We start from the raw sequence: 27,582 nt of genomic DNA, 5'->3' as shown, positions 1-27,582 counted from the left end.
CTTTTCGTTTCAAGTTTTTAATTCGAATCCGTTAATTTCACTTAAAACAGAATAATATAAGTAGCAAGCATGCATGCTTAATTTTATATCAGATAAAAATTAATGAACAGGAACAATAAATTTCCGAAGTTCCCTTCCTCCGATACTGCCTTTCGATGCAAAGACCCATTATCCATTACCCCATACCGTCGTTAATGACAAAATAGAGGATATTCATGGCGATTCGTATTTTCACTTCTTTTCCGCTCGTTCCGGCAGTTGGACAGAGAAGAAGAGAAAAAGAAAATGGTATATCCGAATCTCGGGTCCCAGAGACCCATTAACGCGCCAAGGGAGAAACTTTCCACGCGAATAATGCAAATTATCCTCGAAACGCCCGAAGGTAGTCGCACGTCGCACTTTGTCTCCCCTTCCGCTCGTGCCTTTCTTCCTCCTGGTTCCTAGCCTTGTAACCAGCCAGTCTCTATCTCGCAACACTCCGTTCTTCTCTTTGCCCCCCTCTTTACCTTCTCGCTCGCTTACACTTGCCCTTCCCCTCATTTCCTACTCCCTTCGCGCGAGATTTAATCGTTCGCACGAAAGTCCAACCTCGCGACCGAAACGAGTTAATCCGTTTACGTTAATGCGAGTAGGAACGCGTGAAATCTACTTTGAAAACGGAACCTGCGCCTGTTCGCGGGGATATCAGCTATTACTTGACGTTAGAATTTTTTGATGTTCCCTCTTCTTTTTCAGGAAAAGAAAGAGCATGAGTAAATTTGCTAACAGAACATTTTGGATATTCGGGCGAGACAGCGCGGTACATTCGGCTAAGACAAAACAATATATCTCCAATTCTTTATTATAATTTTTGCGTAGCTTATTCTGCTATTATTAGCTTTCGCGATGTTCGGATGTATGTGCATCCTAATTACGAAATTGCCGGATTGCGTAAATAACATATGGGCTTATTCCTATGCAGTCACTGGGCCGCTTAATTAATTTCAGAAAAAAATTGCTGCGACGCGAATCACTGCGGCAGCTTCGAAACAGCTGTCGTAATGCTTCATGAGGTTGTTTTGTAAAATGGAGATTTAGTTACACACGTTTCTCCGTAATGTATCAAATATCACGCATTTTTTTCCGTTACAACACCGCGTGGGACCGTATGTCACATCCAACTAATTAAAATGCTGCCAACCCTGACAGATTTTTTTTTGCTTTTAATTCTTTTTGCAACGCGTATACGGATACATATCCTATATCTGCTAAAACGTTTTACGTGAAATAATGTTGCGTTAGATCTCATAGAGCAGCTCGCACATCATAACGTTCATTCGGAATATATAGCGCAATCGTACAGCCAGCACACGTACATACATTATTCACTACGATTTTTTTTCGATACGAATATCTCGTTCATACGGTAGAAAATATACAATATTTCATGTCGTATTTCCCACGTCGTATTATGTTTATTATATTTTTATAAAGTATATAATGTTTCATATCCTATACGTTATATTACCCTTATTACACAATGCAAAATTATTAAACGATTTGCATATCGTAATATATGTGCATATTTTACACGCATGAAATTGTATACATTCCCCAAATTATGCTAATAAGAAGAACGATGATTTTAACAATGATTTTAACAACGGCAATCGCGCTAATAGAAGCCTATATAGGTGAATGCGGGATCATTTCAGTAATAGAGAAACGTTACGATCGTTATCGCGAACGTAAACGAAAAACTCGCTTGCGAGATGATACGTGGCGAATTGGCATCATTAATTCAATTTGCGAGAGCCGCATCAGCGGAGAAGTACCTCTAACGCAAGGACGAGAAGAAAGCCTCCGCGCGAAATGATGGCCATTTGAGATCTTATCGGAATATGTCCGTCCGCGGGCATCGTAGCCCATCAGCAGTCCGACTCTCTTCCTCCATTTTTTATTCGTAGCACCGGGTCGGGCTATAAATTATTTTCCGATCCCGAGAAATTATGGATCCGCCTCGATCGAGTTCGATATATGTACCTCGCTTTACTAATTCTGGGAGCCCTTGGCGCAAAATACGTCATTTTTGTCGCGGCTCGATGTAATCGAATCAGCACTCTCGTAGAATTTTGCGAAGTTAGCCCTGCTTTTTTCAAAATTAAAAAAAAAAAGAAACACCTCGCCAACAGTCCTGAACTTCTCTATTGATTTTAGAAAAAGTTCTGTGTTTAAAGCTATGAAAGCACTACTTGAAAAACCGGGAGTTTAACTTTTCTCTCTTCTCTCTTTAATGACACTCTTCATTAAAAACTGCAATTCTTTTTCGAATTCTAGGATTTCGAATAGTTTTAAAGAAGTTTTTTTTTTAAAGAGTCTGCCCAAAGAATCTCCAAAAAATTAACTCCGGAAAATATAACGGAGTCAACCTTTGGTTCTTTGAACTCTTGGGGGAAAGCATCCGAAGTTCTAATAATTTCTTTTTAATTTTAAACAAGTTGGGCTAACTTCACAGAAGTATCTTATAACAAACGCGATTACTTATAACCAGTTTAGCTCGTCTGTATAGACGAGTAACACACACCACAACAGAGAGACGAGAAAGTTTTGTGGCTTTAATATTTAAGGCGATAAATCGAAGAGCATCAATGTTTATTACCGCAGCTTACAATGGCTAACAATGGACCAATTATTTGATAGCCTTCGAAAATTGCGATGTAGGTAGGGCGAAAATTTTCTAGTTTTCGTGCGTTTCGACGAACGGTTCGATATATAAAACTAATATTTACGAGCGTGCTTCCGCGGCAGTAATATTTTGCCTGCGAAAACCGTGGGGGGCGAGGTTCATATTGGGACACGAGGGAAAAACGTTGTAAATATCGTTTCATCATTGACCTATAAATATGCTGAGAGATAAAAATAAAAAGTCATATTTCCCAGATTACTCGATTAATGTGCGCTTTTCGCTCGATTAGGATCATTTATATCCTTTTAACTTTTTCCCCAGCTCGACGATTAAAGCTTGACGTATTTACCAGCGTGCAATTCTTTCTGTGGAATTTCAAAAGTTGGTTGAAAAGCAATTTTAATCTCGTAAAGTTAAATATATGCAAGATATTTACTTTTCACTTCGGTCACCGTATATACGTTGCGGTTGCTAGCTTGTACGTGCGTATAAGAAAATTAAATCAGATTTTTTTTTGGTACCTAGAGAAAGCGTAATCGTGTATAATAGTATTATCGATCTGACAAAGTACTTGCGGCTCGCGTGAATCGATTCGCTGGAAACCAATGTTGCAAGCGGAGCGTTTTCTGGTAAAAGCTTTCGTGCCGTATCTCGTGGCGCAGCGACGAGCATCCGATAGTAGTTACATCATAATAAATTAACATCGCTGTGCAATTAGCGTCTCCATTTGGCCGCGGATTTTCGTATCTTCTAGCGCAAAAGCGCGGAATGACAGCTTTAAAAATAACGGTATTACTGCGCATTATCGATGCTGATTACGATTTACCGTATGTCCATACGTAGGTAAATTTCATTCCAGTCAGCTCATATTCCATATTCCCAAGACGCGATAAATGGAGTTAGTTCATCCGCAAAATTGATCTGTAAATTCAGCATGTTGAAATTGCGGCGGAAGTGTTTGTCGTGAAATTATAAACCGTTCTCTTTAAAAGCGAATAATCACGAAATGTTTGAAAAGCGAGGGCGAACGAAGGACACTCGTAAATATAATCTATGAAATTTTTATGAAAATGTTATCAATATTAAAATTTAAGGATACACATAGTTGAAGCTGTTGAGGGAGTCTACGAGTGGTATTAATAGCCCCATGGGGGGGCCCGTATTCATGAGAAATACATGCAGTTGCTTTCGGTCGATGTAAAATTGTCGGATATATAAGAAAACTCGGAGAAAGGGCGTTTGTAAGCAACGCACGACGTTATCGGTACAATGTTTTTCCGATACTTTTATTGATTTCCTTGTTGAGGTACAAATAGAGCCCATTTTCTGTATCAGTGGATATACTAAAGGGATATTATTTCATATATATGATTTCCTTTATGTCATCGCAAATATGAGATTAAAACGTACAATAAATCCGATACGTTTTTATTTAGAAAATGACAGACTACAATGCTGCTTTTAGATAGCTTTCATCGTGATGTCCCGGCAGGATCGCCTTATCCGGTTTACGATTTAAAGATGATTTAGTGCCTTTCCAGATTCAAAGTTCTTTTCCTAAGTTATACCGATCTATGGAAGATAATTTGCATGTCCCCGAGTGTAGGCGGGAAATCTTCAAGTTAGTCGAACATCTGGGAAGAAGAGTTTCTAATAACGAAGTGTTTTCCAAGGGATAAGAACCCGGAGTGTCTGACAGACACTTTCTAATAATGAAATATCCTGCAGCGGAAGGAGAGAAATGGAGAGGGGGATAATTGGAATATCCGACGGTCCCCGCGTCGTTCCCGATAATGATATATATGTCTCTGCAGGGCGACGATCCAAATCAACTGATTCGCTTCTTTTCACGGGGGTTAGTCATCCGCGTTCCTTAACGACGCCAGCAGCATCGCGTGTCACGCGGCCGCTTCGTCGGCAAACTTCGAACTGATGGCTCGAGGTTGAGTAATCAGGCCATGTGGCTAATTAGGTCGTTAATGAACAGATCGATGAATGCTGGCCGTTAGAAGGGTCCTCTTTGACGTTGCCCGACGCCGCGCCGGTACCGTCGGTGGTCGGTGCCAAACGACGACAATGGCGGCGAACGCGACGAAAACGTTTGGGATTAATGTTGGTCCGAAGTTCCATCGCGGAATCGAGAGCGTAATCACGAGTTGCGGGATCTGAGGTAACAAAAATAATAATTTTTCGAGGAATTCAGCGAGAAAATAGCCAAGTAAGGGATACGTATCCCCTTCTATACATATATATGCAATATATATAGCATGAAAAAATTATCCCAGTCGTGCCGTGAGTTACCTGCGCGATGATTGGACGTCTGAAACTGAAGTGCCGTTAGTTTCCATATAGATCGATTCTTGTGGATGGAACGATGAATCTGACGTGAAATTACTCGGCGCTATGTAACAAATCGTTCTGGAACAAGCTGGCGCGCGCGACCTACACGCATGCCTGTTCGCGAGATGTGCTAATATAGACCGAGCGCAGTAAGGAGGCACCGCCACGAATTTATTATGCGATAAAAGCAGAGCATATATTTGAGCGTTAGATAAGAATATCGTCATCAAAATGAATAATCGTACACGTTGAATCGTTACTCGACGCACGTTACTTGAAAATTTTTTGTTTTCTTCGGAAGGAGGAATTCGAAGTATACGAATACCGAAAGCTAGCATGTCGATTAACTATTGGAAGGATCGTGTTTAGGGCGATGGGAATCGATTGATAGGTGCTACGCTTCTCAACAGAAACCCGCTCCGTTTAATCACCAAACCATCGGTATCGATCCTGTATCGCATTAGGTACAATCGCATTAGTTTCGCACCAAATCCTTTGCATGACATATCCGTCCATCGGCCAACGTGCGTGATGATCTTATCTAATATTGCTCGCGCTGGGTGTATCCATATTTCTCCCCCTTCGCTTCTAACCGAATAAGAACGACGTTTCGTGTGTGTGGCCTCGTTTCACGGTAATTCTCTCCGATCGTTCTTCTATCCGCGATCTCGGTAAATAAAAACAATCTTGGACAAGTCGAGGATACATCTATTCATATTATACGATATTTTTGTTGCCGGAAACGAACTTCTAGCGATTATTATGCATTGGATATGACTTTTCGGAGCAAAGAGCTTGTGGATTGAATTTCAATTGTAACGTTGTACTCAAATTTCAGGCAGTTCACATGAGGATTTTCCGTATTTACCTGCGTTTTGTTTTGTTGCCTTTTTGCTTACGCTTACACGCATGTAGATAATACGATTTCGCCGCAAGCGTGGATATTGCGTATCGGATGATATTGTTTAAAAAGTTCTCGTTTGTTTCGATGCGCTACTCTCTCTTTGTCGAACGCTCTCTCGTTTCCGCCAAACAACTAAAACTTTAAACTTCCCTTTTATCATCGATCTCTTTTTTTAGCTAGGCACAGAATCAGCTTGATGAAATGGCGTACACAAATTAAATGTTTTAAAAATTATTCTTGCATACAGTCGAGGTTCGCGAGTCAATTTTTATACAAATCGAGAGGGAAGAAATTCATGGGCGTTTCTTGCGAGCCATCGTCTGGCCAAGAACGCGGCGCGTTAACTTTAACGCGCGTAACGCGTGTGCACGCGAATTAGCGCGCATACCATTATTATCGTACATTTCGCACAACGTCCTGTGCAATAAGCCGAATGTTGCTGGTCGGCTCGCGCATTATCGCGTAATGCAATATTAATTCAAAGAGCCTTTGAATGGGGAATAAAGCGAACGGAAACGCGCGAGAAAAAAGCTACGTCCTCTTTACATAATAAGCGGACCACTCTTCCCGTTCGTTTCTCCCTCGCGTTCTTCCTCGCTCGTATCTCTGCCGCTTCGTCTCTCGTCAACCTGCTCGTCTACCTCTCTCTCTGCTCTCTCTCCTCTCTCTCTGCTCTCTCTCCTCTCTCTCTCTCTCTCTCTCTCTCTCTCTCTTCTGCCACGGAAATTTCTTTTCTTCCATGGGTCTTCGTTCTTCTCTCGCACCATCGCCTTCCTTGTCTCCGTGCTTTTCTCGCGTTGATTTTTTTCATCCTATCTCGGCTTTATTCCTACGCTTTCTTCGCTCGGCGACAGCGGGGTGAGGTAAAGTGAGAGAAAGGGCACGATAGCGCGTGACGTTATGGAAGTTATCTGTGAAATAGGAATCTGCAGTCGAGAGAAGGACGCGCGCGCGCGCGCTCGCGCTCGCGAGAGAACTTTTCTGAAGAGAGCGGGGAGACGAGTCGAATGTCGAGCAAAAAGAAAAGAAGATAGGACGCGATGTTGCGCGCGTAATTAAAATCTTGCTTCAAGAGAACGTAGACATTTTACGAGATAGGATCGCTGATGCGCGCCGTGACTCGTTTTACCAGCTACTCCCTGCTGCATTAGTTTTTATTAGCTATTTTATTATAATCAACGACCTTTTTAAATCTTTTTTTGTCATCTGCCGTGGTAAATCGAAAAAAATTCCCGGGCAAGGACTTACTTTGGAAGAATTCGCATCGCGCGTGAGGACACGCGGAAGAGAGGACGCGATATATCTGATTTACTGGTCCATAAATATTCCTAATCTATACCGGAGGCATAACTCTTTCGCCTCCCTCCCTCCCTTTCGCTTTTTGTCTATCTCCGTCTCCTTCTCTGACCGTCGCTGATTCGCGTTGCTGCATCCCTCATTCCGTATCTATAACTGCCCTTTCTTCTTTTTGTTAGCCTAGTTCTTCTTTCGCTCTCTGCATGTTCCGATGGAAACGAAGGCAATGTACGTTCACTGTTTGACCAACGAGTTTGTCATAATACAGACGATACGACACGAACTCACAATTTCACTGAACCTCGTTTTGTCACAAGATATTTGGACAAATATTCTAAAGATATTTGACAGATATTAGATAAGATATTTGATAGATATTCGAGAATTTCTATTCTTATGTCTATTATGCTATGAAGTAATGAAATTATACTTGTTTCAAAAACAAGATCGTATACGCGCAGCGTTCTTGGGCGAACATTTGACCGAAACCAGTAAAATAGAGTACCTCTCGTAACAACAGGATGCAGCTATTTACAGTTACGAGACTCGATGCACCTTACGAGCGACCATTGTCTTACGAGTTACCATTGCCTGACATTTGCATTGTCATAAAAATAGCGCGATATAAACGTAAATTTAAGTCTCGTGGAAATCCAGGCGTCTATGTGTATATATGTGTATGAAGGGAGCGAGAATGGGGGGGATCGGTCTCCTCAGTAACTTACTCTATAAACTAAAGGAGATCGCCGACAACGTGCGGGCGGTCGATAACACGATGTCATTACCGTGTAATTATGAAACTTAAATTTCTAAGTAACATCTTACTAATTAACGTTAACGACGTTCACTTTTTGTCATTTGTTAGGTGATCTTTTGGATATTATCGGGGGGTCGACGCTCTCATGAGCTCCTCGACTAGGAAATTAAACGGACATTTTACCCTTATCTCTCTGAATAATATCGAAGCTCGTTAGATCGCGTAAAATAACTGATTTTTGCAAAGAATGACACTATGAGTAATTTATTTTTATATAACACACAAATGATACGATGTAGACGATACTATTATTTCTTTACACACGTAACGAACATAAATTGATGTAGAAAGTTTGAAGTTCCGAGTTTAAAGTATCGTCTAAGCGTTATACAGTTTCGAAAACATTGCCGAAGGCCAATTCGCTGTCTTATGGTTTCGCCCTATTTCTCTCCCGTGCGGAGAAGTAGCAGTACCGTGGTTGACTTTCCTGTTTGCCGTACTATCGAACTTTAATTAAGTCAGCCTCCTACTGCGTAGAGTTCCGTTACGGATGACGGAATCGCTGAGAGAGAGAGAAACTCATTGCTTCATGGAATAATTACTACTGAGATTGGTGTACGCGCAATCATTTATTACTCTGCATCTGTTTGCGACAATCCGTCTACTCAAAGTTATGGATAACGAGAAATTAAAATTACTAGTATATTTAAAACATTTTTCTTGTATTGCTTCGCAAAATTATCATATGTTTTGGATCATCCGGGAAGATTATGCATCACTGATATCTCATTCAGTTCGCATTTGCGCTTGTTTATGATTTTGACAATTGCAAATATTGGCGAAGCGCGCTTCGTATAGATTTTATCCGATATCAACGTGCACGAGGATCGGATATAATCTCGTATTTGCAAAATTGCGAGAAATATCCGCTGTATCGTTCGCCGTCGTGTATCGCGTGGTTTTGCGATACGACGGGATCTCTTTGTCTTTTCTGGCCACTTATTGAACGATATCGAATGCTGGATCGTTCATCCACGTATTATCCGTAAACTTACAAAGGCACTTCTTCGTGCACTTTTTTCGTCCTCATTGAATTTTATATGGAACGCGCGTTCAGTCTTATATGTCGTACACGGATAATTATGATATGTATTCCGATAATATCGAAGGATTAATAATGTGGTCTCCATATTATTCTTCAGCTATTTTATTTTCAATATTAGCTTATAGGTATTTATACTTGGGAGATAGTATTACGATATAAAATGCATAGAAGATTATATATTATAGAATATTATCATATTATAGAATACAAATGTTGGCAAGATCTCATGGGATGTTAATTATGAAATATTTCGCACGTTTTCCACGAGTCTTTTACTAATTTGTCATTATTGTATGTTCTTGCTTTATTACAAGCAAGGTACACGACAAAGTATCGACAGTTTCAAAGTAATATCGACACTTGTTGCTACCAAATCAGTAAAAATGTCGATAACCTATTAAATTTAAGCATCCCTATGGTGCACGTCGCGTAGAAAAATGATTACTCATTCTATTCGTTCGTTATCGCAACGAGCAGACTATCGCGAACCCGTTCGGGACGGTACGATGATTAATTGGCGAATTTCGTGATACGACAACAAAATATGGCAATGTAATGCCTTCTGATTCCACTCGTTTGTTGACGCGACTTTTTGCATTGCACGCTTAGAGAATATGGAAGCCTGGACAAGATTTACAGATTCACCGTAGTTCGGCGGGGAAGCGATTTATTGCCAGCATGTATCGACGTTGAATACATAATGACAATTATTGATCCTCCACGGGTGTGCATTAGTCATGCTGTCTATGTACCAAACAATATTTCTGGGAGACGAATTTACGGCCCATATCTGCATACCTTTGAGCGCGAGTCTCCGTTTTCCTTCGATTTACGCCGGATAACCTATTAATCGAACGTTCGCGCGCAATTTACAGGATATGACGTTCGCACGTGAAAATAATAATCCGCAAATAGCCTGCGAACATCTGCGATGTCAAAGATACTCCGATCAGAGAAAATCGAAACGCGTGTACGCTCTCGAGCGGTACGGCACACACATCACTTAATGGGTTCTTCCATTACACACGTAATGCGAAATCGCATTAGTATCCGGGAAATGCTCGGCTAAGTCGGAAACTCGGTATCAAGGACTGGATACTGGAGGTTTCTAGAATTCGGAAACTCGGTGGCGATTACGTAGTTCCGCGCGAAACAACGTGCATACCTATACCCGCCGCTTCTTCGTTACGTTAATGAACGTATGGTAATCGGACGGTGGTCATTGTATTTAAACGTCCGCGTCTATGAATGCTACGCGCGTAGCGGTTATAATCATTCTTGTTTCGGTTAATGACTCCTTGTAATTGCACACGCTTCCTCCTTTAATTCAATCGTTTGAAAGCAATATACGTGATATACGACGATGATTGTATATCCATCTATCCTCTATGCAATATGCGTTGCATTATTAGAATATATTTTGCAGTATATATGCTATACGCAGTGTGCATCGCAAGAAAGGAAAGAAAAGAAAAACTGTATAACGACTATTATTATCTTGGAAGCTTGGGCTTGCAATGGCGTATCTCCTGACACACGTATATTCTGATCAATTCCGTCCCGGCATCATGGAAATGAGAACAGCAGGGTCGCATCGCATTGTCGATACAAAGAGATACTGTATACATCTATTTTCTGTCGAAGCTTGTCGGGACAGAACCTACGTGCAATTGGCCAGTACATTTACGAGAAAAAACACTCGCGTATCCGACGGGAAATAACGCGAACAAACTGAGCAAACTGAAAGAAAGCATTGTCAGGAGATATATCGCATTTATTCATGCATTATATTTATTCGTGCATACATGATATAACTGGCGATTTAAATTGTAGCCTAAATCAAATTAACAACGTTCGCATACTTGCGTATACATGTATACGGGCGTGACTGTCGAGAATATTTATTTAGCATTTGTACCGGCCGATTTTGCGTGGACAGCGTTTATGAACATTAAACGTCGAAAATTACAGTCACGCAAGCCGCCGATAATCGAGTAACACATTCGCCCCGTACAGATCTAGCGATATAATTTTCTCTTTGACAAGTATTTTCGCATTGCCAGCTAGCGATAAAATTTTCTCTTTAGAAAATATGGTCTTTCTTTCCTTTTTTAAAAGTATTTAGCAAATCCAGGGGAAGAGAGAGAGTAGACTGTATTTATCATCACATTAAGGTTGGATCTCGAACTGATCGTATGAGAATCAACACGCACCGTAGCGTAGAAGCGACGTTACGGAACAAGTCGTAAAATTTCCGCGACATCGGACAATTCAGTGTCCCTGAATATGTGTAAACGATTGCAGGCTGAAACGAATGTCTCTCCATTTCTATCGCAAACACGCAGCGCGGATCAGCCTGGTAATCGCAAGTACGAATTGAACGACACGCGCATCAGTTTAATAGAGGCGAATACAAGAGTGTGAATACAAACGCGCAAGTGTATGTATTTGTACGTGCAGACGTATACACGTATACGCGAGTGCGTATATACACGGATGTATATATGTATCCACGTACTGTTCCGGTGTAGTTTACTCGCGGCTGACGCATTGTGCATAGGGAGACCACATATTAGGGATGCAGATGCATAATAACAAGGCGTGTAGACGCGCTGTCTCAAAGGAGCCGATGAATCGAACTTTCAGCGTAAGTTTGCAAGATTACATTATGCGTGCGAAATTTTCCAGGAAACGCCGCGAGATGCGATTAACTAAAATTTCGCTAGTTAAAGGGATACACGGACATTAATCATTATAAGTGAGCGGTGGGGAATCGACAGGGCAACGACATCATTTTACGAATCCTAATTCTTCTCATCGCAAAGCGGATCGTTAACCTATATCGCGAGAGATAACGCGACGGAGATAATCGAAACGGTAATTGTTACCGTGGCCGTTAACAGATCGGTGTTAAAGGGGCGCCGGCGGGATATGCGCACGCGGACGCATCAATGGAATTGTGAATTGACAATTCCACTTTGGTATTAGAGGAGCGCGGGGAACGGTTGTGAAGGCTCCTTGCTGAGCTGCTGCCGGCTCAATGGTGCGTTTGATGAATTTAAGCTATCTCCTCCATTCGAAGAGCTTACGCTACCGTTTAGCCGCGCTTTTGTACGCGTAATAAACTGCGCTCTAAATTGACAACGTGCATGAAAATGTCAGCATGATACTCCCGTGGATTTCCATTAAAAACATTTTTTTACCGAGAGCGTTCTTCTCTTCGAGTTTTTGTAGTTTTCCAACTCAATAAAGTTTTTTAATACGAATACATCTAGGACTTTAATTATCTTTCTTCTACTAAGTTATCCAAGTTATCCTTCATTTCTACTTTTCCATATTTCTTCTTTTCACTTCACTATATATCACTCATAAATACGCGTGTATATGGATGTGTGTATATGTATATATGTGTGTATGTAATATTTAGTTGAGTGTCCGTAGTGTGTTGAGCTCGGGTCCGTGGGTTTGCTAAGCCCAAATGACTGTGCGGATCAGTCATATCCCTGCGGAAAATCCCTGCGGAGAGCATAGCTTACAATACGGCTTACATTATCACTTCGTTATATATTTCGTTATACGTAGTAATCTTAATAAAATTTTAATGTGAGGCATGTGTAACTGGCGAAGGGGATATAAAAATTTTATTTTGTTCCATCAAACTGTCGTTAGGACAGCCTTTATGGTATAGCTGCGGTAACGGGCATTTGTCGAGCTGGAGCGCAGTTCGTGCATTTGAAACGCGATGGTCGGCAGCCAAATGGAGAAAAGACCGCGTTTGCAATGCGCCCAGTGATAGGGTATTGCGATAGCGCAGTACATGCGTTGCGCATTTTGTTGATTCTACTGTTACGCGTTATCGTATATTGTAATGTATCGTCAAAGTCGCGTTAGGAACGATCATTGTAAAAGTTCGCGAACGAAAGTGCCGCCATAAATTCGCATGAGCGTCGTACCCAACGGGGAGTAAAGTCGTATCAATACATTTAAACGCAATCAAATTGTAGCTGTCACTATTTCTTAGGCGATACGCGAAGCTCGCGCGCAGTAAAATGAAAATTTCTCTCAGCGATACTCTCTCCTCCACGGAGATTTTTTTTTACACAATTTATGCAGTCTACCTTATGCCCACGTTGGCACGAGTACGGTTGCGTTCTACGTGACACGGTCGTGTTGTCCGACCACGACACGCAGCTGTTCCACCTTTATCATAGGGTGGTCCATTGTAGCCACAACTACTTCACTGTTGTCATCGGACATCAAAGCGTCATCGACAAACAACGCGTCGTGACCCGATGCAACTTTTTACCCGGATCCGGATCTGCCCTCAAACTCTCTATCGATCTGACACGTTCCCTTCTTTTCTTCATCGGAACTTATCGCGATACAAGACTACTACTTTTGACACGAATAAAATAGCTGGAAATGAAGTATAATATTAATGAGACAAAGTTTGACTTTAAAATGAAATTCATTTCCGCATACGGGGTATGAAGTGTACATATTGGACATATTGAGCGTCAATGTTTTACGCTATTTTAAAACAATGATATACTATTCTGTTTTTTTTGCTTTGTACTTTCATAAGGCAATTTAAATCTGGGGTTCTCGTTTAAACCTATCGGTTTAAATTGTGCTGCCGCACAATTCTCACGATTAATAACCTCTACGTTCAGGGCCAACGGGCTAGGTTGGTCCGTTGGCTTTTGGGAAGTTTATTGAGCAAACATTGGCTGAAGTTGCGATTGCGGAATGTCGTATTGTCAAAATCGATCGCCTCGAGTATGGCAGAGTAACGATAAAGGAAACAGCCACTAGCAAGAGAAGTGCGGTTGGGCGTCGCGTAAAATTTTTTCTAGATTTTTTTGATTTTTATATACGTGTCAGTGCACACATAAAGTAATCTCTATTTTATATTTTCAAACGAGTATCGCGGTATAATTGGTATAAATTGCATTGAAAACACGCAGGAGGTTTACTCCTAGTTTAGGATGATCTAAGGAAGCGCTCAAACTCTTGTTTCCCAACTTACCTCATAACATCGATGTTATTAGATAATTTTCGCGATCGATTGATCACTTGCATACCTTAATAAAGTTCCGAACTTTAATGGAATTAAATTGTAACATTGACACAAGTACGAAAGTTATACACCTTCATTGTAATCAACGGCATATTACAGCGAGAAAGTTATCCGAGAGAGGGAAAGTCAAACATGATGAAATATTCTCTCTTGTCGCGATGTGGAAAGCTTATCAGTGCGCTGCCTACTATTACTGAAATTCCCGTGGTTCTGTGTTTTTACGTTTCGATATCGTGATACGAAAAAAAATATATATATATATATATCAGCGCGCGAGAAAGAAACTTCTGGAATACGGATAAAAAGAACCATGATGTGTTTACAGCGTGTTTTTCGGGTGCAGTCTGATCGGCTGGCGATCGTTTCGATTGCACGTACGTTCAGTTGCCGATTGCAAAACGAGAAAATTTGATCCTCGTGCTCCGTTCATTTCGTCTACCGATGCCGCGATAGTATACTGATCACTTCTAGCTCCGGTTGGTGCTCGCAATCTACGTGTCGTAATTTGCTCAATCGCTCGATCTCTTTCTGGTCCAGCGGGTCTTCCCCTGCCCTGCCAATCGGCCGGATCGCACTATCGAATGGGCGGGTAGAACATTAGTTACCGGTAACAAGCGCGCGGAACAAGTACGTTACAACGTACCGAGGGCATGTTCTACACAACCATAAAGTACGCGTCACACCATACTATTTGTGCAAGCCTTGCGGCCTATAGGCGTGGATTTGTTTATCTGTTTGCGGACAAGAACCCTGGAACAGGGTTCGTATCGGCATCGAATCGACCGCGATCGAATTTTCGAAATACGCGCTTATACCTCCATTATTATCACCGACATGTGGAAACGCGATTTTTCAGGGGCTTATTGATAACCGAGTGAAAAATAAGCGCGTGACGAAAATAAATCGAAAATGTTTTTATGTTGGCAAAACACCGTTCTTGAATTACCAAAAATAATTCCTGTCCGGTCATTCGCTGACGCGGCTAACCCGTTTTTCAACGACGCGGCAGCGTTTACCTTCGTTTTTCCGGCCACTGAATCCCCCACAGCCGTCTCTCCGATTCGCTTTTCGTACCGTTGATTCGCGTACGTAGTTCGCAGTTTGTCTAGTACAAACAACGACGAACAGTTAGATACGGGAGACTTTTATTTGCTGGCGCGAGCGCGGCGCCGCGGCGCCGCAACTCGTTACCGGTGCCGGCACCTGCGCCAGATGGTGAAATAATTTGAAACTCGCGAATAAGCGACAGGTCCTTCGAGTTACCGGGTTTCAGGAAAACTGAAAATTGCTTGTCCCTTCTTAGTTCCGCGAGCACGGAAGGCGAGGATCGTAGAGGATATAAAAGACCCTGTCTTTTTTCAGTGAGTATGGCGAATCGAAAGAGAAGATACACGCTGCACGTGGAAAGTGACAGCCGGTGAAAGAGCTGCCGCGGGGCTTGTAGAAATCCCAAACTTGTCGATAGATTCGTTAGAGCAAACCGACGCTCGGCGCTCCCTCGCTCTCACGCGGAACTGTCGGTCGGGCCGCGCAACCGTGTTTTCCAACCCCCGAACTTCCGGCCAAATTGAATCACGCGAAATTTCGCGGTAACAATCTTCTGTTTGACTTCGAGCGACCGGTTGATTCACTTTGTGTTCGGGATCCGCGCGTCTTCATAGTCGTCTCGGCCATGGCGATCTTGCTCCCCTCATTGAACGGGTTCAACCTTCTTCAGCGTAACTCGATCACGACGTATTTGAAAAGATCGCGCCGTAGGGACCGTGTCACTGCCAAGGGCTAACTTTTTGTTCTGTAAATTTTCGAAAGAGTAGTACCGACACGATTTTTTAAGAAACTATTCGAAAATTTAATAGGGTTTTATATGTAAAATACTTATATTTAACAAAAAAAACACAAGTATATATATTAGGATATATTTCAATGTATCATAATGTTCATGTAACAAATAACGCGATGTACAGGCATTGTTAGATTATCTTAAATTGCCCGTTTTTAAATAAAATTCTACGAATTACCAAGAAAATGTAAACAATGTAATTTTTATGCATTGCGATGCATTTATGATGTTATAAATAATAATGCACGCGAATGTATAATTTACAGCGCATATCTTCGGATTAAATTAGGATTTCATCCAACGTTCTGATTTTCGTGTTCTCTGTTTAAAGTGTCCACGTTGATTTTTCAAATTTGCCCGACTTTCGTATTTACTGTCGCAATTAAAAATTTACATATGCTCCACTTTAATTATTCTACTGCGGTTTTTCTAGAATTTCAATTTTTATGCGGTACGTCTGAGATTTCATATATTGTAGTTTTCATGTACTTGTAGCTTATTCTCGAAAAGATGCGATTCTCCATACTCTCTGCGTATACGCTGCATACATATGGCAGTGATTTCTCTATTGCGAAATGTTCTGCGTACCGCGAGTAAAGCGGAAGCTTTAGGGAAAATAGGAAGTTGGCTCTGAGATATCCGAAGGGATCCATTTGATTTGATAGCAATATTTGGTGTTCAAGCAAATCGCTATTTAATGTTGTTTGACGATTTCAATTTGTGAATTGTAATCTTGTTAATTATAACACATTGTGATTGGTTGTCATTTTACACGCTGGCGTTTTTGTATATTGATAACATTTGCGTTGATGATTAATTCAGCTGAAATTGCTGCACACGTTCATTACTTTTACCTGTTTCACAATATAAAATCTTTTTGCTAGAATAAGGATCGTAAATTAAATGAATATTTGTTTCTTGTGTTTGCAGATAAACAATAGTGCTGCCGCGTACGCAACTTTGGGAATAGAAATGAGTTGAGGATCGACTACGATGTTGAGTCGTCTTTCGGCCGTGGTGGCCTCCATCTTGGTTCACCAGATATATTTTCTATGCACTGTCAACACATTAGGTAAATTATAAAATACTATAATATTCGTATGATGTTGTAATGGGAAAACAATTTCGTAATCTTTATCGTGAAACAGATAATGTTTCTACTCTGTGTTTAATGCCACGTAGATAAAACTAACAGGATTAAAAATTAAAAAAGAAAGTATGAAAGCATGAAAAGCGGATTTGGTGTATACGTGAACGAAATTTTTGTACCGTTATTTGTTTTTTTTTTCTGGTTTACTCGCGGAAAAGCTAGTCTTTGTTGTCAGTGAAAAAGTGTTCAGGCATAGTTGTTGGAAAGGAGAAAATCAGATTATACTGAATAACGAGCTATGAGCTGAACGATCGGTACCCAGACCTTGTCCTATAATTTTCCAATTAAGGCATTGGATTCTCATAAATCCACGAGCGCAGACGGCTTCCATAAATTTGACGCCGTACCAAGCGACAAACCGCGGTCGATCCGACGTACTTTTAGATTCGAGGCGGCTCTTACAACGTTTGGATGAAATGCTGAAATTGAAGGGAAGGAAGAACTATGAGAATCGTGCAATTGGTCACGATACTTCCCGAACGGCACGGAAGTCTGTTTTCCTTTGACAGAAATAATATAGGGCACTTTCGAAGCGTATTGGATCTGGGCGCGACTGCTCGCTGTCTTTGTGTAACGCGAAAATATATTACAACAAGGCGGCTTGAGAATTCGACGACAGACGTTTACTTTTTTATTTTTATTTAAAAAATTCAATACGTAAAAAATATGCGTTTTCAAGCTAATTTCAATGATAGTGTCTCTATTTCTATTCGATACACCTATATTCTAGAATATATTCAATAACATTTAATAATATTGCAATTGAAGAGTTTTCAACTGTGACTTCCTTTGTCCGTTATTCTTCCAAGATTCATGTGGATTCACGCGCGACAGTTTCTTTCACAAACTTTCTGATGTGTCGAGACATAATCCGTGCTTGCAAACGTATCTAAAACGAAATCCTGACCAGTAACCGGGCTTATCCCTCCCGCGGAGATTGTGCTTCGTCTTTCTAGCGGATATTAGAAGTCCGTTTGCCTCATTCCTTTTCCAAGGTGTCTTTCTGCAGCGAGAGAATTTAACTTGTTAGATTGGGGTAAGCGGGCAGGTGAGGGAGAAGGTCCTTTGCACGCTACGTTAGTACGTTGCTAGAATTGATACATCTCTCGAGGATTATCCCATCCTTGTACAAGAAATGGTTAGGTCAAGACCTTGGGACGAGGATAGAGAAATAGATAGAAAGCAGGGCAATTCGTCAAAGCGAGATGAAAGAGAGGTTGCTTGCGCACGAGAACGATCAGCTGGGAAAATAATTTCGAAGTGCATCTTTCACATAGTCGGGATTTCTTAGATCCTCGTAAGATGAGAAAGATCCTCGGCAAAGTTCCTCTGACTGCCGAACCAAATCTGTTCGCGAAGCCGGCCGCGGGGAAACCCTGCAGAATCGTTTGAATCGTCGAATTTGATAGAGAGAGATATTGCCAACCTCTTGCGTGGTCTCTCCGAATTCTATTGCGGTTTCCTTTATTTTTCTGCACTCTGCTTGTCTCTTTCAACAGTGCGGGCTTTACAAGAGACCAGATTGCACAGTTTCCCCGGTATCGCCTCGAAAATGCTCGACGTTGCGTTGCTGGGAAACTATATAGCTTTATTACCTTTTTCTGTTCGATCTGCGCGCGTACCGCGCCAAGCTATGGAAAGCTATGCTTATAAGATGTTTGATGCCTTTGATCACGGATGAGAGTAGAAAAGATGACGCAGTTGTGAAAATTCTATCAAGTAGCGTTGAAATTGCCATATATATCATATTGTTTATTATAAATAGGTCTTAGATAATTAACTTAATTTCTGATTACATTTGAATCTTTAACATCCGAAATTCTTATGTTTGCTAGACAAGTTTGTAATATGCATATTCATTACTTCGCGAGAATTTTTTATTTTTTCCCATTACGGGTAAATCCGTTTAGGCAGATGCACGTATAATACGCGCATTGTTTGTAAAACATCTCGTAACGGGACGTTTACTTTTACTATATGCGTATACCTCGAATTTTCGTAGAATTATTTATTCAGTGCAATGTAATAAAAACACGCCGACGGCTGCGCATGCATTCGCGTGCGTCGAAACTATTCCTCGCTTTTGCGTTTCAATGTTGAGATACATGGTTTTGCGAATTTAAGTTTGTTTTCGGTAAATATGGTCGTGATGGTTTTTTTCCCTTATTACAACTAAAATATTTTGTTGAAATGATTGTGAAAAAACTTCTCTCGCGACTGACTTTTTTTTATAAAGAAAAAAATTTTTTTATTGTAATCCTTTCTTGCATTTGAGACGTGTGGTATATTGAGAAATCCGCCATTGGTTGTGCAACTTTATAAGGAGAATATACTTGCGCGTACCGTCTCAAGAAGTTACATAGTCGCGTATGCTTCTTGCTGATAAGGCCATTCAAGATGTCGGCAAGTGCAGGGATTCTCTCTGTCGTTGTACATCGAGGTGGAAAGTAAAATCTTTTCCGATGTCGTACATGCATCACGAATAACTTTTTCTACCGTAAATTTAATATTTCGAAGACTTTAGCAAACTTAAAACGATATCAGAATTTTTTTTATATCTGTGACTTCGTGGATATATTTGCATTTAACTTTACGTACGTAATGAAAAATTCGATAACGAATTAATTATACAGAATCCTAAGATAAAACAATAGAGATAAGTTTAGAAAACTTTGTTATAACTTATGCTATTAGAGCTATATATAAACAATATTTTTCTACTATTAATAAGTAAATATACATAACAAATTTTTTTTTTAATTTTGTTGCAGGTGGAAAGTCATTTCCTGGGTTTGAAAACCTACCACGCTCATTTTGGCACGAACTTAGTTCACCTTTCACAGAGGTATATAAGTCATACATTATTAGATTTTCGTAGTTGCAGTTAACTTAATATATTAGGATGGACTATTTTAATGCATCGCCACAAATATTTTGGCTGTTTTTTTATTTTCGAAAAATTTTAAGTAATAGTTTTACATTCTTTAGAAAAGAAATATAATGTATAAGACAATTTTTGTTACATTTTTTAAATAAGATATTAATGTTATCGAAATTCTTTTTCTATTATTCTGTCTAAACTTGGAAGTTACTTTTAAATATTTTATCGTAAAACAAACAATAATTAGAAAAATTAAAGTGATATATTAAAATGGTTCACCATTAATAATATTCAAATTTCGTTTTATCTCCGATAATGAATTAAATTATCCATTTTGTGAAAATGCAATGTTAGTCTACTTGCTTAATCTTTTTAATTCAGATGGCTTTTATCGTTGTTCACCGTTTGAATGTTTCATATATTCACCATTTATTGTATTTCGGATAAAATATTACTTGGGATTAATGGCAGTCGCAACTATTTTATGTTGTTTTAAGAGACTACGGTGTGTTTCCTTGATTATATTATAAACACGTTAAATAATAGAAGGAGCGGATGCATTTTAGCTTTTATCGCAGGTTTACGAGGTGGAGAATTTCGTGACTGAAACAGGTGGTACTCCTGAACCGAGGCCATTTTTCGAGGATCCAGAAAGCAACATTACTGTACAGCTCGGCGCCCAAGTCTACATGCACTGCAGAGTACAAAATCTACAAAATACTCTTAAGGTAAGTTATATACGCTCCCATCTTCAAGAATTTTCGACATAACACACAAATTTATCGACAGCCTCGAGTCTGAGCGATTTATATAGCTTTTACGTAGACATACCAATATAAAACGTTCTAATTAAAAATTTAGGATTTCTTAAATATAAATCTCTTCATTTCTTTACAACTTCAATTGTCATAGAAGGTACGAGAGAGAGAACACTGTTAAAATATTCTACAACGTCTCCGTATAAGTGTCTCTTATAAGAATCTATATATATAATAAACATAACATTTTGAATGTATGCAATATTATGTTATCTTCTAAAAGCCAAGCACTCCGCACTGTTTTATGTAGAGACTTTGTTGATTTACCCGTCCCCTTTCCCATGTGCAGCTACTATGCAGCACTTAGCTCATCCTAATTCTCCCAAAGGAAATTCCGCGGATGGCGGTAGGATATTTTCCTCCTAATTTTGTGGCTGTGCTACTCTATTATTATGACACAAATGATAGTTATGATGCGCGAGTTTTCGTACCTCTTGTGCAAGCATATATTGTGTGTTTATTCAATGTAAAATTGCCTATTTATCAAACACGCGCGAAAATCTCATATAAAAATATATTTTTATAATATCCAATTTGTATTTCTATTTTGTTATTTATTTATAGAATAAAGTTTTTAAAATTCACGTAAAATTATTGGAATATAATTCAATATAATTATAAATAGCATTTTGTGGGAGTCTCTCTGCATGGTTTTTAGGATAATATAATATTGCTAGTGGAAAGTACAACGATTTAACAATATTATTAAAGTGAGTTCTCTGTATTTTGTCCCTACGATCCCTTCGGGTGATTTCATCGATTTTAATGATTTCGACGTACAGTGTATTGTTAAGAAGATATGGCTGTGAGCAAAATTCAAAAAATTTTAGTCATCGTTTGTTGTTTATTAAAAAGTTATTAACAATCAAAAATAACCATTCTCTCCGATACTTCGGATATCAGACAATGTACATTTCTTTATGGATTTTCGATTTTATATTAAAAAATAACAGGAAGACGATAGACGGTCAATAAATTAGATTAAGATACATTATGTTATTAATATCTTTGAATATCAGACATATATTTGTCATACATTTGTAGTACAAGTTTACTTTATTTGTTAATATTTTTTTTATAAACAAGAAGCGACGCCTAAAACCTTTTGCAAGTTAATCAGAGCCACGTTCTTGACAGTATATCAGATTGTTGAAATCGGTCGCTACAATGTAGTCTTATCGTATACTTTCAAGTTTTTACTTAAAGTTTCCGCGGTTCTCTAATACACTTTGACGTATTGTTTCTTCGCACGGCATTGTTTCTGATCGGTTATACGGTTATACAACTATCGCGCTTAAAGCATCTAATCCTTAACGTACAGATACAATGAAAGCATTCAGCAGAAACTGATAGTTGTGAGCCTTTGAAACAGTTTGAAACTTGATATTGTGCCGAAGCTCTTAAGACAGGTAACATTTTGTTGCCAGTAAATACTGATATTGACACAATGCGAATGATTTTACTGTCGCGTTGCAAGAAAGAGAAGATTTATTTGTATACTGATGTTATCTCAGTTTAGTTAAGTTTCATTTTTTAATCATACCAAATATTAACGTATTTTTCTTTGTAGATATGTTTCTGATGTAAATTTTCGCTTCTTCAAAATCAAATAATTTAGTGCTTTATGTAAAATTCATTAATGATGAAAACATTTATCGCGCGTTCGCTTACTTGAGTTTACAAACTTGCGTTTATGAAAGAAATGTATGTTCGTCGATATCAGTTGTTATAAAAGAAAATAGGAAAGAAGGAATCAGCATCGTTGCATTTGCGATGTATCGCGATCAATAAATCGTTGCTGAACTCACCAATCTCTCGAGCAAAGCTCGAGTCGCATAGGAAGCATTTACAAACAGTGTACCAGAACATTTCGCTGGTTGCAAGCACTTCGGAATTCAATCTTTCTAAGTAAGAGTGCGGTGGGGTTTGAGTGGAACAAATTGTTTCATACAGTAAAATGAGAGTTGTATAATGCATTTGTTAGTGTATGCGTTTTGCAAACGCATTTTTGAACTCAATTTAAGAACTGATTTAAAAATCTTGAAAATCTTTTTCAATTTACTTTACTATATGTGTGAAATAAATTTTAATTGATTTTACACGGTTGTTACGCGTCTGTTGTGATAACGCCATGCCAAATCATGCCACGCGAGTAAAAATATATTAAACGAAAATTCCGGTAAGCATGTATCATCGATAGACGAGCCTAAGTGTTCTTCCGCATCAAACATGCCAAATATTTGCGAGAACGAGCCAACATGCCTTAGGAGGAATTTATGTCATGAATAATATTTTCGGCATTTCCATTATAGCAAATTTTCCATGCTAACAATGCACTCATCATATTTATCAGATATTTATCAGATATTATTTTAATTAATGTCTGCATCTAATATTATTTTTCAGTAATATTATATTACAAGTACGCACATTATATCTGTTTATATGGCGAGTTTAAATATATCTTATATTTCCTCTTAATTATATTATTAAGTAATTAGTAGATTTACATATATGTGTATCTATGTAGTAGATATACATATGTATATCTATATCTATATACATATACATTGTTGTTAAATATATCAGATCAGTGAAACATTTTCTGCTTTGTAACGAAAGTGGAAGAAGATTATTTGGTTTATTCCGACGGATGCAAGAGAAAACTATGGAACAGCAACTTCATTAATAGTATAACAAAAGACTTATTTCTTGTTTCACGATCAATAATGTTAATAAGACGGTTGCTTGAACTACTCTCTAATGCAGGATCCATGAGTTTGCTGTTCCAGCTGTTTATTCTCAGTCGCCCAGTGTCGGACGAGTACGAAGAATGATTGACTTAAACTACTTAAGGACAGTGCCCATGCCCGTAAACACTCACCCGTTGCTTGATGAAATAATCAATTTATGTAAAGCATCTCGGCGCGCATATTTTAAACACGTATTCTGAATACATTTATTTCGGATTATCGCTATCCTACTTTCGTTTTAAAGTAGGTATCGAACTCGCATAAGGAAAAAAAGTCACGCCTAGGAAATCTGTTGATAAAATGAGAGGGAAATCTCTTTAGGAATTGCTTTACATTCTGTAGTCGTTTTTCATTATCCGCTCCGTATAATATGATATTGATTAAATATGAACTATATTCTTTAGATCTGTATTATTATATGTAAATCACAAATGAGAGGAAGAGAAGACAGTATAGAGTATATAGGTGCTCAAAATTACTGGTGCGATGCAAATAACCCACGGTTCTTATAAGTAAGACTTTCGTATTCCGAATTGTCTCGAAGTCATTACGAACTTCTTCCTATTTTCGCGACTTTCCGCGCATATAACGTGCACATCGGCCGACTTTTAACGGTGTTTCCGTCTCGTGCCACACTCAAGTTTATACCTGTGTAATTAGTTTGACGAGGACTCGTTACTACATTAATTATAAACGAACCGAGACTCTCTCTATGGTGATACGACGGTAACGTCTTTCGTTCCGCATTGCTTAAAACAGGTACAAGTTGTATGTTGAATCGAACTTATGTAATGATATATTTTGAAGATTAATTAGAATTGGAAATTGTAAAATATATAAATATCGAAATTAAATCTTTCACACTATGAGCGATTAATATTATCAATATTAACTGATTATTATAGCGTATTACCTATATGTAAACAAAACAAAACATAAAATCAGATAAATGGTCAAAGTGTCATCTGAAATGTGAAAATCGATAACAAATGACATTTAATTTATAGATACATCGGTGTGTAAACACTGTAAACATGCACCAAATATGCACGAATTGGATTTTAATATCCATTATCGATCTCTTTGAAATTATTTAAATAAACAAATATAAGAGTGAATTTAATTAGTTAATTACAATTTTTGTTTGCGATTAGGTTTTGAAATCAAGCTAGCTCTCGAGTTTCGTACGTTTTATTCTTTTCTCTTCTTGTGTTACACGGTAGAAGTTGCACAGGATTGTTATGTAGATCGAATAGCTGTTGAATAAGTGCTTCTCGATTGCCCGACCGCACTGATTCGTTGTGTGCATCAATTCTAAAGGAAATCGTGTGCCGGATTGTCTTTCCGCTCGTAGCAGTGCAATACTGCGATGCATAGTGGTATCGCTTTCTTAAATTTAATCGAGTGTAATTCTAGAAAATGATTTATGCAAACTAAAAGCTCCCTATAAATAATATCAGACGAATTAAAACCCCACATTTCAGCATCAATTCATTAACACGTAATTACATGTTAAAATATTTATACTTAATTGATACACGTTAATAAACGTTTAGGTTAATAAATTAACGCATACGTTAATAAACATATTAAAAGCATACTATTTTATGTACAAACAATAGCGAACTACTGAAATTAAAGTGGTATAAACGAAATTTGTGCCTGAAAGGACATTATATATTTTACACGTTTTGTATTCGATTTATACCCAAGTTAATTAAAATCAACATGTTACATATGTAACAATAATTAATGAACAAAATGGAATTTTACATTTTTGGTATTTTAATTAAATTACACAATGAAATTTCATCATTGGACGGCGATGTTTATTATTTTTTAATTATTAAAATTTTCACTGTTACGGATATTTAATACAAACATATCCCGACGATCACCCGCTGTTTATAATATTTTGTTATTATATTGTATTTTCTACGTAAAACAGTTATCGTATTAAGCGAACCCTTCTACTGCAATCTACTACAATCTACTACCTACATCCGCGCGAATCCTGAGTTATAGCTTTCTAATGTGTCTCTGCATACTCCGATAGGCGTGGTTAGAAGTTAGCAGTGTGTACTTTCGCATAATTGTAAATGCCATAGCTAATTGTACTGTTAAATCTATCATAATAATTCTGCATAATAATTCTGCACAAGAATCTCCGGTGAAGCTTTTCAATATATTTTATCCTTTAACGTATTAAATATTTGATTAAAATTCGCGAATATAAATCATTAATATATGTGAAATATATCGTATGTGTTACATATCATCAGGTTCTGAAAAATTGCTTCATTAAACGTAATGGAAAATCGTGACGAGAATTATTTCGTCAATTCACTATTATTATCACGCTAGCAGTAATTGTAGAGTCGGCCCCGGCACTCCAGATTCTCTCTCTTACTTCCCGTCTTGTTTTCTCGGAAAGTTTTATTTTTGGAAAGTTATTATTTCATTTTGCAGCACAAATTCAACTCCTTTTCAATTAATTATTTTCCATCTTCCGGTTCGCGCTTACTTTGTCCATTATCCTGTATTTAGCGCAACACGGCTGAATTCTGGCAGCTTCCTCCGTCCATGAACAAAGTTTTGCCGCAGCTCGTCAATAAGTGGTTCGAAGACTAATCAAAGTTTTGCAAACATGACTCACCGTCGCTGTCCCGACAGTAGACAATAAAGTTATTTCCCTTCGTCATTGTCGAAACATATGCGAGTTTGCATACTTCGTGTCAGTGCGACGTCATTTTTCAACTTTTCGCGCAGTTGTCGACGACGACGACGGCTTCGATTGCGGTTCGGTCGATGGAACGGCGAATCCAATTTTCTTACCTTTGAGCCCGCGGACCGAATTCCAGTTAGAACTGGCTTTACGAATTTCGACAAGCGTCAGAGATCACGGTTGCCCGAAACGAGATCACTACTGTTGGAGTTGCGACCACACATAACTCTCGTGAGTTTCGCGGTGATGTAAGAGGCTCAGCGCGTGATCAGATTGGAATAAATTTCGGAACTTTTAAATCCATTCAATATATTTGATATTGTCAATTATTTAGGGGTATGATTATTAGGGGTATTTAATTCTCCAGATTGATACGGCAGAATTAAATAAAGTTTCGATTCCAACCTGTATTAAAAAAAATTTTCCAGTAATAAACAATAGCGATATTAAAAAATACCCGGAAATATTCAGTTAAAAACATTTAGAAATTATGACTATCAATATTGAATGGTTATTTACCGCACAGTGAACACAGCGCAAAATGTAATATTTTCAAAACAATTTATTTATATCGATCATACATCGCGCTGTTCTAGATCCAGCTTGTGTTTTCGCTTGGTACATCAGATGGTTTCGTGTTATTAACTTCGATAGGAATTTACTGACGCACACAGATATTTCCAGTACATTCCTTGACATACTCCCGTATGTGAAATACGAACACGTGGGCGATGCGGCTGATGGAATATAAAAGAGGAAGTTGGGCGTATAGTTGGCATATCCGCAGTAAATGTTTGCTCAAAACGCAGTAAATAAACAAACAGTATATTGCCCTGTATTGATCAGCAACCGAAACATTGAATGCATAAATTGTTAATTTGGCGAGTGTCCGTGCATGTATGCCCATGTGCAGTGCGCGCAAGTGCATCTATAAATGCTTTGCGAATAATCCATCAACTGTGTGCGCCAAAGCTAGGGCTAATGTGATGCTTTCATTAGACACTAAAATTTTATATCAATATATCAGAGTCGCTGAAAAGTTTAGCATGAATATTTACTGCATATGCATTTATTATATGCTTTGAAGCATAATTTAACGCCGAGAACTTGCGCAAAGTCAACGCGAAGTATTCGCGAGAGTTTACAAATTAAACAAGATACATCTCAAATAGCGATCTTAATTACTGTTAGTTTACGATTAATGTTGATATGAGTATTAGATCGGCGGTGCAATTATGGCAAATAATTTGGCGGACAATGACCGATCC

At 38.7% G+C, this 27,582-nt stretch overlaps 1 protein-coding gene across 6 annotated transcripts in view; it reads left to right on the top strand.

Annotated features, from left to right (window-relative positions):
• Positions 1–27,582, top strand: part of LOC139817527 (zwei Ig domain protein zig-8) — a 129,284-nt gene that overhangs the window by 18,412 nt on the left and 83,290 nt on the right. For all 6 annotated transcript variants that reach the window (XM_071785694.1, XM_071785698.1, XM_071785696.1 and 3 more), the window contains 3 exons: positions 16,918–17,059; positions 19,909–19,982; positions 20,597–20,746. In XM_071785694.1, coding sequence (XP_071641795.1) covers positions 16,981–17,059; positions 19,909–19,982; positions 20,597–20,746 — 303 coding nt within the window. In that variant the 5' untranslated portion in view covers positions 16,918–16,980. The remainder of the gene's footprint in view (positions 1–16,917; positions 17,060–19,908; positions 19,983–20,596; positions 20,747–27,582) is intronic.

This window comes from Temnothorax longispinosus, chromosome 8 (assembly GCF_030848805.1).
Source record: "Temnothorax longispinosus isolate EJ_2023e chromosome 8, Tlon_JGU_v1, whole genome shotgun sequence".
Classification (NCBI taxonomy): Eukaryota; Metazoa; Arthropoda; class Insecta; order Hymenoptera; family Formicidae; genus Temnothorax; species Temnothorax longispinosus.
This window is presented reverse-complemented; position numbering and strand designations above follow the sequence as displayed.